Source organism: Chiloscyllium punctatum, chromosome 10, assembly GCF_047496795.1.
Source record: "Chiloscyllium punctatum isolate Juve2018m chromosome 10, sChiPun1.3, whole genome shotgun sequence".
NCBI lineage: Eukaryota > Metazoa > Chordata > Chondrichthyes > Orectolobiformes > Hemiscylliidae > Chiloscyllium > Chiloscyllium punctatum.
Window position 1 is genome coordinate 113,738,129 of NC_092748.1, and position 13,798 is coordinate 113,751,926.

At 46.9% G+C, this 13,798-nt stretch overlaps 1 protein-coding gene across 3 annotated transcripts; it reads right to left on the reverse strand.

Moving 5' to 3' along the window:
• Window positions 1-4,916: 4,916 nt before the first annotated feature.
• On the reverse strand, window positions 4,917-13,771 carry LOC140482450 (endogenous retrovirus group 3 member 1 Env polyprotein-like). Of its 3 annotated transcripts, none has more exons than XM_072579953.1 (3): window positions 13,642-13,771; window positions 12,692-12,947; window positions 4,917-7,610 (listed from the first exon to the last, which is right to left on the reverse strand). In XM_072579953.1, the coding sequence occupies exon 3, from the start codon at window positions 7,367-7,369 to the stop codon at window positions 5,465-5,467; it is 1,905 nt and encodes a 634-aa protein (XP_072436054.1). In that variant the 5' UTR covers window positions 7,370-7,610; window positions 12,692-12,947; window positions 13,642-13,771; the 3' UTR covers window positions 4,917-5,464. The 3 variants fall into 3 exon arrangements, with proteins under 3 accessions (XP_072436054.1, XP_072436056.1, XP_072436057.1); XM_072579955.1 differs by having other exon boundaries at window positions 13,519-13,767; XM_072579956.1 differs by lacking the exons at window positions 12,692-12,947; window positions 13,642-13,771 and adding an exon at window positions 12,325-12,668.
• Between the last annotated feature and the right edge of the window lie 27 nt (window positions 13,772-13,798).

The window sequence follows — 13,798 nt, forward strand, 5'->3', positions numbered from 1 at the left end:
ACTTCCCAAAGCCCAAAGAGTAGAAAGTTGAGTTAAATGTTTGGCTGCAAACATTGGGTTGCCTGAGTGAACTGAGGAAGTGACCCTGATAACCATTTCAGAAAAGTGACGAAGAAGTCCACATTTTTGCCTATGAAGCAATGCGTCATGAAAGGCAATTAAGTGATCTGGCCAGTTTTGACATTTTATTTATCAGTAGGAGCGGTAATTTGCTGGTCCCAGGTTCGGTTCCAGCCTCAGGCAACTGTCTGTGTGGAGTTTGCACATTCTCCCCGTGTCTGCGTGGGTTTCCTCCGGGTGCTCTGGTTTCCTCCCACAGTCCAAGGATGTGCAGGTCAGGTGAATTGGCCATGTTAAATTGCCCAGAGTGTTGGGTGCATTAGTCAGAGGGTAATGCATGTGGGTGGGTTACTCTTTGGAGGGTCTGTGTGGACTTATTGGGCTGAAGGGCCTGTTTCCGCACTGTAGGGAATCTAATCTAATTAATCACCTTATGTTGTTGCTTAATGTTTCCTCTATAAAAGTTATTGTGTGTTTAATAAATAGTCCAGTCTTTTGTTTGAGATAGAAAATGGGTGTCTAGAGTTAATTATTCACTTTTCTAATTATTTATTTATCATTATGTAAATAGTTCAATTCGGGAAGGGGCTAAACTGGACCTGGTGTTGGGGAATGAGCGCGGCCAAGTGGTCGAAGTTTCAGTAGGGGATTACTTTGGGAATAATGATCATAATTCCGTATGTTTAGAATCCTCATGGACAAAGACAAGAATGGTCCTAAAGGAACAGTGCTAAAGTGGAGGAAGGCCAACTATACAAAAATTCGGCAGGAGCTGGGAAATGTAGATTGGGGACAGCTGTTTGAAGGCAAATCCCATATTTGTTATGTGGGGGGTTTTTAAAGAGAGTGCAGGAGAGACATGTTCCTATGGAAATGAGGGATAGAAATGGCAAAATTAGGGAACCATGGATGACAGGTGAAATTGTGAGACTAGCTGACAGGAAAAAGGAAGCATACATAAGATCTAGGCGACTGAAGATAGACGAAGCTTTGGAAGAATATCGGGAATGTAGGACCAATCTGAAATGAGGAATTAAGAGAGCTAAAAGGGGTCATGAAATATCTGTAGCAAACAGGGTTAAGGAAAATCCCAAACCCTTTTATTTATATATAAGGAGAAAGAGGGTAACTAGAGAAAGGGTTGGTCCACTCAAGGACAAAGGAGGAAAGTTATGTGTGGAGTCAAAGAAATTGGGTGAGGTTCTTAATGAGTACTTTGCATCAATATTCACCGAGGAGAGGGATATGATGGATGTTGAGGTTAGGGATAAATGTTTGATTACTCAAGGTCAGGTCGGCATAAGGAGGGAAGAAGCGTTGGGTATTCTAAAAGGCATTAAGGTGGACAAGTCCCCAGGTCCAGATGGGATCTTTCCCAGGTTACTGAGGGAAGCAAGAGAGGAAATAGCTGGGGCCTTAACAGATATCTTTGCAGCATCTTTGAACACGGGTGAGGTCCCAGAGGACTGGAGAATTGCTAATGTTGTCCCCTTGTTTAAGAAGGATAGCAGGGATAATCCAGGTAATTACAGACATCATTGGTAGGGAAGCTGCTGGAAAAGATCCTGAGGGATAGTATCTATTCCCATTTGGATAAAAATGGGCTTATCAGTGATAGGCAACATGGTTTTGTGCCAGGAAGGTCATGTCTTACCAACTTAATAGAATTCTTTGAGGAAGTGACAAAGTTGATTGATGCGGAAAGGGCTGTAGTTGTCATATACATGGACTTCAGTAAGGTGTTTGATAAGGTTCCCCATGATGAAATAATGATGAAGAAAGTGAAGTCGCATGGGGTCCAGGGTGTACTAGCTGGATGGATAAAGAACTGCTGGTCAACAGGAGACAGAGAGTAGTAGTGGAAGGGAGTTTCTCAAAATGGAGAAAGGTGACCAGTGGTGTTTCACAGTAATCCATGCTGGGACCACTGTTGTTTGTGATATACATAAATGATCTGGAGGGAGGTATAGATGGTCTGATTAGCACATTTGCAGATGACATTAAGATTGGTGGAGCCGCAGATAGTGAAGGGGACTGTCCGAGAATACAGCAGTATATAGATAGATTGGAGAGTTGGGTGGAGAAATGGCAGATGGAGTTCAATCCAGGCAAATGCAAGGTGATACACTTTGGAAGATCAAATTCAAGAGTGAACTATACAGTAAATGGGAAAGCCCTGAAAAAAACTGATGTACAGAGAGATCAGGGTGTTCAGATCTATTGTACTCTTATGGTATAAATGCAGGTGAGTAGAGTGATCAAGAAAGCATATGGCATGCTTTCCCTCATCGGACAGGGTATTGAGTACAAGAGTTGGCAGATCATGTTACAGTTGTATCAGACGTTGGTTCAGCCATTTGAAATACTGTGTACAGTTCTGGTCGCCACATTACCAGAAGGATGTGGATGCTTTGTAGAGGGTGCAGAGGAGGTTCACCAAGATGTTGTCTGATATGGAGGGCACTAGCTATGAAGAGAGGTTGAGTAGATTAGGATTATTTTCATTAGAAAGATGGAGGTTGAGGGGGGACCAGAATGAGGTCTACAAAATCAGGATAGGTACAGACAGGGTGGATAGCAAGAAGCTTTTTCCCCAGAGTGGGGACTCAATTACTATGGGTCACAAGTTCAAAGTGAGAGGGGAACGGTTTAGGGGAGATTTGCGTGGAAGGTTCTTTATACAGAGGGTGGTGGGCGCCTGGAACGCGTTGGCAGAGGAGATGATAGAGGCGGGCACCATAGCATCATTTAAGATATATCTAGACAGATACATGAATGAGCAGGAAGCAGAGGGATACAGATCATTGGAAAATAGGAACCAGATTTAGATTGAGAATCTAGATCGACACAGGCTTGGAGGGCCGAAGGGCCTGTTCCTGTGCTGTAATTTTCTTTGTTCTTTGTTCAAAAGTCTGATAAGGAACCACAGATTCATAAAGATGTACAGCATGGAAACAGACCCTTTGGTCCTCTGCTAACTTAAACCAGCAACGCAGAAAAGATTCAACCCATGCTGTAATCTGTTAAAATTCACGAGGCAAAGAACTATCTCAAAGTCACTATTTAAAGTAAAAACTTTATTATTTAAGTCTAACTGAGAATATCAACTAACATCTATTTACAACTCCTTTTTCTTAAATCTATCTTTTACACTCTACAATACTAGTCCGATAACAAATCATGATTACAATTTACAAAAAAAAAATCACATTTAAAAACTAGTCAGCTTTGCTGATGTAGATTCTCTCTCCAGGTCAGTTTTGATGTTCTACGGCACAGATACAAAATTCAAGCTTGATCTGAGTTTGGTATCTTGGGGCATAATTTAAACTGATTTGCTGAATTTGAATTTGTTTTTGTCTCATGGCAACCCATTCACTCTATTTGTGTCGACCACATGTTACATTTTTACCTTGCTCAGAACACTTTGTGCTGTGTCAGGCAATTTTGCCAGCATTTCAACTCTCTTAAAGGTACATTGCCTCCACACCTCCATAACAAAATACTATGTTTAAAATACAATCGAAGAAAGAGGAATTTGGAATAACAACTCTGTTGGAAAAACTTAACAAGTTAACATAGTGCCTATTATTAATTAACTGTTCCAATATAGAAACATCCCATAAACACACCCCTTGGCCAAAAAAGACAAATTCAGATACAGATTCTCACATGCAGCTCTCCAATTCAGGAGGAAAACATCAAGAGAAAATTCAGAGAGAGCAGCAGCTAGGACACATTGACTGAAGCTTCCTATTCTTTTGAGACCCCATTAGCTTCTGCTTTGAGCTAAACCTAAAAACCAAAAAAAAACACTAGCAAGCCTGGTTTGTGAAAGATGGCCACGTCCAAACTGTTCTAACTTAAAAAAAAACCCAAGGCCTCAGAAGCTGTTTACTCGAGTGGTCTTCGGTAGCAGCTCGAAACCTCTGCCTTACAAACACTCGTTCGAAAAGAACAGAATGAAATAACATATTGAAAGCCACAGCATCGTCACAGTGTTCATTTCAATTTCACATTCCACATTTCACAATCTGCTGGGGCAGGATCCAAACCTAGGAATCCAGAACATTACCAGAGTCTCTGGTGTAACTGAGAGAAAGTGAGGACTGCAAATGCTGGAGAGTCAAGAGTCAAAAGCTGGAGCACTGGAAAAGCACAGCAGGTCTGGCAGTATCTGAGGAGCAGGACAGTTGACATTTCTGGCATAAGCCCTTCATCAGGAATGTTGGGAATGGGTGGGGGCATGGCAGGTGGGCAGCGCCAGGTGTGGTGCTGAGAGGTAAATAGCAGGATGGGAGTAAGGCTGAGGGAGGGTGTAAGCTGGGAAGAGATTAAGTGGATGCGGGTGGGTGGGTTATTGCGATAGGTTGATGGGGAGGGGAGCAGAGCGGGTGGGTAGGAAGGAAGATGGGACAGGTAGGACAGGTCAACAGGATAATGCTGAGTTGGAGGATTGGATCTGGAGTTAGGTAGGGAGAGGAGAGATTTGGAAACTAGTGAAATCGATGTTGATGCTGCATGGTGGTAGGGTTCCAAGGTGGGAGATGAGGTGTTCTTCCTCCAGTCGTCAGGTGGCTTGGATTTGGTAGTGGATGAGGCCTAGGCCTTGCATGTCTTTGGGAGAATGGGAGGTGTAACTAAGTGGTTGGCCACAGGGCGGTGGGCTGAACTGAACTGCCTGAACTGCTGTGCTCTTCCAGCACCACTAATCCAGTATTTGATTTTCAGCATCTGCAGTCATTGTTTTTACCTTGCATTTGTCATAGAGTTGATCTCTATGCGGTTTCCTCTAAATCAGGGAGACAGAAACTGTTAGAAACGAAAATCGCCTCTTAATAATCGCTCTAGACAAATTCAGGAAAACAAAGTTTTATTAGCAAGTCTGCAGAGTTGGGCACCCTTCTGAGAAAAAGGCGCCCCGAGGCTTACAAAGTTTCTCATTATATACAGCACAAGTCCCTCCCCTCTTTGGCTCTAAAGAGTCACGAGGTTCACATTCTAAACCGTTAGTATTTTTCCATTCTGCACCCATGTCACAAAGTCTGCAGCAGATGTCTCCCAAGTTGTTTTGCTACCCTGTAGTCTTATCAGTCAAGGACTTATTCTTCTCTGTCAGAGTTAGTGGTCTCATCAATCAAGGATTTGTTTTTTTACTCTGCTCACAAAATGTCAGCATTTGCACAATTTAAATTATCCCACTTTTGAGTGTACAAAATGTTCTTACAAAAGAAGCATGTCTTGTCCTTTATTATAGAGAAGCCTGTTTTACCCCACCCCTATGGCTCTATTCCCCTTAGTCTTTAGGGTCATGCACATCTTAATTGTTTGAACCGAAATCGCCTCTCACAATTCCACCCTTTTTCTTTTTAAGATGTGCATGACAAAGATAAGCCTCCCCTCCTCAAGGGCCCGGGAAATCCTTGGTCTTTCGCAGCAACAGCACCTTAAGTTCCTGCGTTCCATGTTGGGGTACCGCCACTGCCTGGAGTTGGGAAATACTTTTCTGAATTAAAGACTGAACACAGGGGGTCAGGCAGGGTAATATGAGTAGAAGCATTACGCCCCCCCCCCCAACCACCAGCAACGCCGTGTGCCACCAACTACCACCTAGGAGACCATCCCACCATCCGATGTCACCAAGTGGACGCCAGGATTGTACCGGCACATGGGCCAATTTCCGAATTTTATCGGAAATCTTCAAAACCGCTTTACCATTATCGTCAATTTTCAGACAGCAGTTAGTCAGGTTAAACTTCCCGCACACGCCCCCCTCCAAGGCCAACAGATAATCCAAGGCAAGTCGGTTTTGATATATAGCAGCCCTCATCTGATTCTGCTGCTTAGCCAGCAACTCCAGGGCCAGGGCAGTCCGGTTAGTAATGACCTCTACGACTGCTTGGAGCCTGATAATTCGATTTAACATATAGATAGGAGTACGGTATCCCCATGATCCATCCTGTGCCCACGTAGCCGGCCCGTAGTATTCAATAATCCGGGCCGGTGGCCACTCATCCCCCCAATCACCGACTTGGATATCCCTTGGCGACCTACGGAGGGAGTCAAAGAGTTTAACTCCCAAATCATCGCCTTCCTCCCGGGGTAATAGGAAGAATTCAGGTCGTATTAGACCCAGGAAGCATACTCCAGCCCATCCCATGGGGAGTTTGGAGTATGCCTGATTACCGCATATCCAAAATAGGCCATCTGGAGCAGGCCCTCCCTGCCTCACAACGTCATCCCACAGCTCCTTTACCACAGGGACGCCCTCATAAGGACCAGGACCACTGCAATTCCAGTATTTGGATTCTTGGCCCCGTGGCAGAGTCTGGACAGGATTATCCCAGCATTGATTCCCCTGACAACCACCGCTCCAGACTCTCATCATGCCATCGGAAGAGTCAGCACTTAGCTCGTCAGAGGAGGAATCAGTACGTAATGGAACGCAATTTTGATGATCTCGGTTTGCAATGTACCAAGTAACATTCTCAGGCCACCATACTTGTGTGGTCGCATTCAATACACTCTGACAGGGACTAATTCCTACCTCCACGGTCCCCTTGCCTTCAACACATAACTGGCCCTCAGGGCTATTTGTCAGTCTCCACCCCTGGCTTTTCCTTTCGTTGACATGTGTCCAATTGTATTGAAGCAATTCCCATATGTCTAAGCTTTGACCAGACCACGGCCATTGTTCTGACATATGCGGCCCCCCACAAACCCAGCAATTGCTAATATTTAAAACAGTGGCAATCCTAGAGGTGAGATCAATAAACAGGTTTTGTGTTACATCAGGGAGCTCAATCTTCTCTTCTACCTCTTTGTATATAGATGGCACTTTAGAGACAACGACCGTTCTCTGACGGTCCTGCTCTTTCTCCAACTCCCGATCAGTGTTCCGTACTCTGGTCTCCTTGACTCTGTCAACCTGCTCTCTGAGCAACACGGAGGGTAGGCCCCACTGCCCAGCTTTGTTAACACACACCCAGCGGTCATTTTTAGGGCATCCACGGACTTTTCCACCGTACCCTTTATTATACACTTGATAATAGGGTTTTCCACCCTCCCAACATTCTTGCCGTGCATTCACATCGTAACACCGATCGTTCACACGGGAGTGAGACACAAATGATCCCGAGTAGATCTGACTCCCAAGCCTCACCGTAGTCCGACATTTGTCACATCTCCCCTCGCCCTCCCCCACATACAGGAGTAAACTGATCAATATTCCCACCAATACAGTCCAGGTAGAGTTCATTATTGCTGTCTTTTCAGTTTTACCACCAACCGCTTGTCCCCTTGCTCGCATGTCCAAGTGCTTTCTCCTTCAGGCGGAACAGGCCCCTTTATCCTTGATGCGTGGACCCACCCTTTTTCTTTCGTCCGAACAGCGGCTTCAGTTGTTAACAGGACCAGGAACGGTCCTTCCCACCGCGGCTGGAGCTTTTCGGCCTTCCAGGTCTTAACAAGTACCCAATCTCCGGGCTCCACCTTATGCAAGAGGAAGTCGAGCGGCGGAGTCTGAGCCAGGAGACCCTTCCTCCGGAGTTCTGCAAAAGAACGGGATAAGGCCAGTAAATAGTCTCTGACAAATACATCTCCCCCTTGTAGAGTGGGACACCCATCCACCTTACTCCAATATGGTAATCCGAACAGCATCTTATAGGGGGAGACCCCGATATCCCGGCGAGATGCTGTACGTATCCTCAATAGGGCAATGGGAAGGCACTTTGGCCATGGTAACTTAGTTTCTAACATCAGCTTAGTCAATTGGGTCTTGAGCGTGCCATTCATCCTCTCAACTCGACCCAAGCTCTGGGGATGCCAGGGTGCATGGAATTTCCATTGGATACCCAGGGCAGTACAGATCAAATGGTGTAGCTTAGAAACAAAATGTGTCCCGCAGTCGGAGTCGAGAGATTCCATTATGCCACATCTCGGGATTATGTTCTCTAACAACAGTCGGGCCACGGTTGGTGCATCGGCTTTGGCAGTTGGGAAAGCCTCTACCCAGTGAGTGAAATGGTCTACTATTACTAGCAGATACTTCCATCTCTGTACTGGGGGTAATTCTGTAAAGTCGACTTGGATCCTCTGGAATGGCCTAATTGCGAGGGGCTGACCACCAGCTGGCACAGAACGCATGGCTTTCTTGTTAATACGCTGGCAAGTGGGGCATCCGACTATTTCTTGTTGGGCTAACGTGTATATCCCCCTGCATACATAGTCTCTCAGGATCGTGTCACACATGGCTTGCACCCCCCAGTGGGTCTGATGGTGTAATCGGTGCAGAATACCCCGGGTGATCTGTTTGTTCAGTACTTGTCTCCCATCAGGAACCGTCCACTTCCCGTTAGTATCTAGCCGGGCACCCAATTGATCCATTTTATCAATCTCCCCCTGGGTGAAGACGGGTTGTTTAACGAGCCCTTCCCTCAACGGTATTAATGTTAATAATTGGACGGGTTTTTCGACCGCTGCCCGCTTGGCTTCCTCATCTGCCAGCCGGTTTCCCACCGCTTCCGGTGTCGACCCCTTCTGGTGACCGGGTACATGGACTACTGCGAGTTCCGTAGGTAACGCCAGGGCTTCCAACGTTAGGCTGATCATTTGTTCGTGAGCTAATTCTCTTCCCCGGGAAGTTATCAATCCTCGCTCTTTCCAGATTTTCCCGAAAGTATGAATGATTCCGTATGCATACTTTCAGTCAGTATATATGGTCCCCACTTTCCCTTCCAACAACTTCAGGGCCCTCTGGAGGGCGTACAACTCACAGGATTGGGCTGACCACTTCCCGGGCAGTCATCCGGACTCGATCGTCTGTTTCGTTGCACCATCTACGACAGCATAGCCACTGTACCGTACCCCACTGATGCACCGGGAGGACCCGTCGATGTACAGTTCCTGTCCTTCACCCAGCGGGGCCTCTTGCAGGTCCTCTCGGCTTTTGGTCTGCAAGTCTACAAATTCCACACAATCATGCTCCTGTTCCCCATCTGCAGGACGTCCGTATAGAAACTGGGCAGGGTTGCAACTGAGATCTTTTGCAAAATTGAGGTCGTCCCCGGTCATCAAAATCGTCTCATACTTCAGGATGCGAGAGTCTGTTAACCAGCGGTGAGCCTTTTGAGCCAGTATGGCACTAACCGAATGTGGGGAGTATACTGTGATTCTTCCTCCAAAGGTAAGTTTCCGGGCCTCTTCTACTAACATTGCCGTAGCTGCCACTGCCTGTATACAGGTCGGCCATCCACATGACACAGGGTCTAACATTTTTGACAAAAATGCAACCGGCTGACGTTTCCCTGCCCGCAGCTGGGTAAGCACACCCTGGGCAATTCCGCCGGCGCTATTGACATATAACTGGAACGGTTCCTTCAGGGTGGGTAAAGCCAATACCGGAGCTCGGATCAGTTTACTTTTAATAATATTAAATCGCTGCTCCTCCTCATCTGACCAGTTCACCTGTTGTCCTTCTTGTCCCAGTTTGTCATACAAAAATTTTACTAGAGTGGTGTAACTTTCAATCCATATCCGGCAATATCCTACTAGCCCCAGGAATTGTCTGATTTCCTTCTTCGTCCTGGGTATTGGCATACCCGTAATCCCTGATATTCGTTCCGGCGTGATACGGCGATGCCCCTTACTGACTTGATGGCCCAGATATCTTACTTCTTGCTCCACAAACTGGAGTTTTGTCCTGGAGACACGTAGGCCCTGTTTCCCCAGGAAGTTCAGCAGGGCAACGGTGTCTGCTCGTACCTCCTCTTCTCTTGGTCCTGAGAGTAAGAGATCATCCACATATTGGAGCAATTGATTCTCCGCGTTACACCGAAATCCTCCTAAGACCTGCTCCAGTATTTGTCCAAACAAGTTGGGTGACTCCGTGAATCCCTGCGGCAAGACCGTCCATCTTAACTGTCGCTTTCGTCCTGTGAAGGGATTCTCCCATTCAAAGGCAAAAAGGTTCCGACTTTCTTCGTCAAGGGGGCAACTCCAGAAGGCATCCTTCAGATCTATTACGCTGAACCATTCATGTTCGGGGGGAATTTTACTCATTAACGTGTAGGGATTGGGTACCACTGGGTATCTAGCCTGGACTACTTCATTCAACCCCCGCAAGTCTTGCACCAGCCTATACGTCCCATCTGGCTTCCTCACAGGGAGTATTGGAGTATTGAAAGGAGACATACATTCCTCCAGTAGTCCATCTGTGGTTAATCTTTCTATCACAGGTTGTAACCCTTCCCGTCCTTCCATAGCAATCGGGTACTGTTTCCTTCTTACCGGGCCTCTTCCTGGTAACATGGTGATTTGGAGAGGTTTGATGTTTAGACCCCCTCTGTTCCCCTCTCGGTACCATACTTCCGGGTCTATTTGTTGATCATCTTCTTCGGTGAGGGCGAACAACCTTACCACCATTTCCCCGTTACTTGGTACCATTCCGATCCCTAGTTTGACCTGCAAGTCTCTTCCTAACAAATTAAACCCCGCCGATGGCAGTAGAAGGAGGTCTCGTTTAGTAGTTCTGTTTTCATACCCAATTTCCACGTCCTCCACTACTGGGACTTGCAATGTCTTTCCTCCAATGCCAGATACCCCCATAACTGTTCCTCCTGCTCGGGCGCCGGGGGGTATTTGGATTATACTTGATCTTTCGGCTCCCGAGTCTACCATAAATGTGATCTCCGACCCTTGGGGCCCTACTTTCAAGTTTACCAGGGGTTCCTGTTGATAGTCCTTTTGCCCCAAGGGTAGGAACCCCCGACCTCCCTAATCTTCCTCCATCAGGGCGTACGACCGCACCTCCCGCTTGTAGCGGGGGCACTCTCGCTTAAAATGTCCCTCTTCATTACAGTAGTAACATCTGAGTATCCTCCTCGTTTCCCTGTCGCGGCCTCGAGTTCCTCCACCCTTCCTTTGTTCCGGCCACGGTCCTCTTTTCCTCTGCTCTTGCCACGACTCTCCCCTTTCCTGTTCCTGCCACGGCTCTCCCTTTTCCCTCCTTCCAGCTGTCATTTGTTGCACCATCTGCATCATTATCTTTGTCGCCTTCTTTTGCTTCTCATCGTCCCTTCTCACAAACACCTTTTGCGCCTCCCGTAGTAGTTCACTTAGAGGTTTACTATCCCAATCATCCATCTTCTCTAACTTCTTTCGTATGTCCGGCCAGGCTTTTGATACAAACTCTACCCGTATGAGTTGTTGTCCCACTTCCGTCTCAGGGTCCACCCCAGCGAACTGCTGCAAGTTCTTCCTAATCCTGTCTAGGAAGTTTGTAGGGGTTTCCTCCGGGTTTTGATGATTACCAAAGGCCTTGGTAAAATTGTGCCCCTTCGGGGCTGCCTGCCTTATTCCTTTTATCCAATATTCCCGCATGTCCCTCATGTTGTGCCGTCCTTCCTCCGTGTTCTTATCCCACCCGGGGTCGGTGAGGGGAAATTTCTGCTCCCCTCCTGCTCTTCCCTCTCTCTCCCAGACCAACAGCGCAGCTGGTCGTATCATCTGTCGCTCCTGGCTAGAGAACAATGTTCCCATGATGGAATACATCTCATCCCACGTGTAAGTATTCGGCCCCAGGAACTGATCTAATTGTTCAGCCAGGCCCATGGGGTCCTCCAGTAGGCCCTTCATCTCCCTCTTGTAATTCTGTACTTCAGTACTCGTTAAGGGGACGTTCACATATCCCGTCCCTCCTTCCGCGCCTCCCATGGGCACTTCCCGGAGTGGATTCATTCTTGCAATCGGGGCAGAGTTTTGTCTGTGACTCTTTTCAGCTTGAGATCTAGCCTGTACTCCTGAGGCTCCTGGTGGTTCCTCCCCGTCTTCTTCCCCTTCCCCCGAATCGTCGCCACCCGAAGGAATATTTTGTGGGGCAGACGGGGTCACGTAGGGCGGCGGTAAGTGATCTAAAGGTTCCCATTCTTTCTGCCCTTTCGAGTCTTCATTAGTTACCTTCATTTTGCAAGATATTGTGACCGGTAGCCAACAAAGGGCATAATCACTTTCCTCCCGAGTAACATTAGGTTTGGAATTGACATATAAAATTAGAGCTTGCCGGACCCAGTCTTTGTCAGTGCCGAATCTAGGCCACCACACTGAGTCTCCCTGAATAGGTTTCTGGGACCACGTTTGACAGTATTTCACCATCTTTTTTCTAGATTTTCCTTTTCTCCTACCCTGATCCCAATTATTTAACATTCTTCCTAACAGACTATCATCAGGTACCCCAGGGTATTTTTCATTGTCTACGTTCAAGCCTACCTTTCCCTTATTCGCCTTGGATCCCTTATTTCCCATTGCCGAGGACTTTGTAAAATCGGAGATTCGTGTATTATCCCGTGATAATCTATCACTATTTAGCCAATTCACGGACCTTCAGTCCCGTGATCGCCCAGATCCCTTTGCAGGCACCCCCAGTCTTTGGATTCCTGTGTCATACGTCTCTGTGAAACAGATCACAGGCACCCCGTAGGTCCACGTTCCTCCGCAAACACGGTCTCTGCAAAATCTCTCACAGACGAGCCCCGGTCTCTAGATTCCTGAGTCCCACGCCTCTGTAGAAAAATCTACAGGCACTCTGCAGGTCCCCAGTCCTCCGGAAACACGGTCCCCGCAAGTTTTTTCTTACCTGGGTTCGGTGCACTGAAATTACTCGATCGTTAACCGTCCCCACTGCCTCGGCCACACCCCTCCTTTGTTTTCCTGAGCCTTCCGGATATCACTCGCTCAAGCCGCGCGGGGCGACAAGCAAGGAATCAGGTACTGCCGAATTTGGCAGGGTGCACCTTCTCCGATGTCCTTCCTCAGCCCCCCCCTGCGGCCGGAGTGTCGATCGGACGAGCCCCCAAGTTGTTAGAAACGAAAATCGCTTCTTAATAATCGCTCTAGACAAATTCAGGAAAACAAAGTTTTATTAGCAAGTCTGCAGAGTTGGGCACCCTTCTGAGAAAAAGGCGCCCCGAGGCTTACAAAGTTTCTCATTATATACAGCACAAGTCCCTCCCCTCTTTGGCTCTAAAGAGTCACGAGGTTCACATTCTAAACCGTCAGTATTTTTCCATTCTGCACCCATGTCACAAAGTCTGCAGCAGATGTCTCCCGAGTTGTTTTGCTACCCTGTAGTCTTATCAGTCAAGGACTTATTCTTCTCTGTCAGAGTTAGTGGTCTCATCAATCAAGGACTTGTTTTTTTTTACTCTGCTCACAAAATGTCAGCATTTGCACAATTTAAATTATCCCACTTTTGAGTGTACAAAATGTTCTTACAAAAGAAGCATGTCTTGTCCTTTATTATAGAGAAGCATGTTTTACCCCACCCCTATGGCTCTATTCCCCTTAGTCTTCAGGGTCATGCACATCTTAATTGTTTGAACCGAAATCGCCTCTCACACATAGAATTGATCTCTATGCGGTTTCCTCTAAATCAGGGAGACAGAAACCAACTTGCATTGCTACCTGATGAAGAAGCATTGTTCCGAAAGCTTCTACTTCCAAATAAACCTGTTGGACTAAAATCTGGTGTTGTGTGATCTTTAACTCTGTTTTAGTAGCAATGGGGGAAGTGATGGTGTGAATTACCTTCTTCCACACTGTAGGGAATTATTTGGATTAAATGCAACTTTATCTGGTGGAGGCAAGAATAAAATAAAAGTGAATGCATTCCCATCTCCTTGGGTTACACTTTTGAGTCTTGCTCCCTGTTTGCAGCAGCTCAGGTTGCAGAACTGTGAAGCCC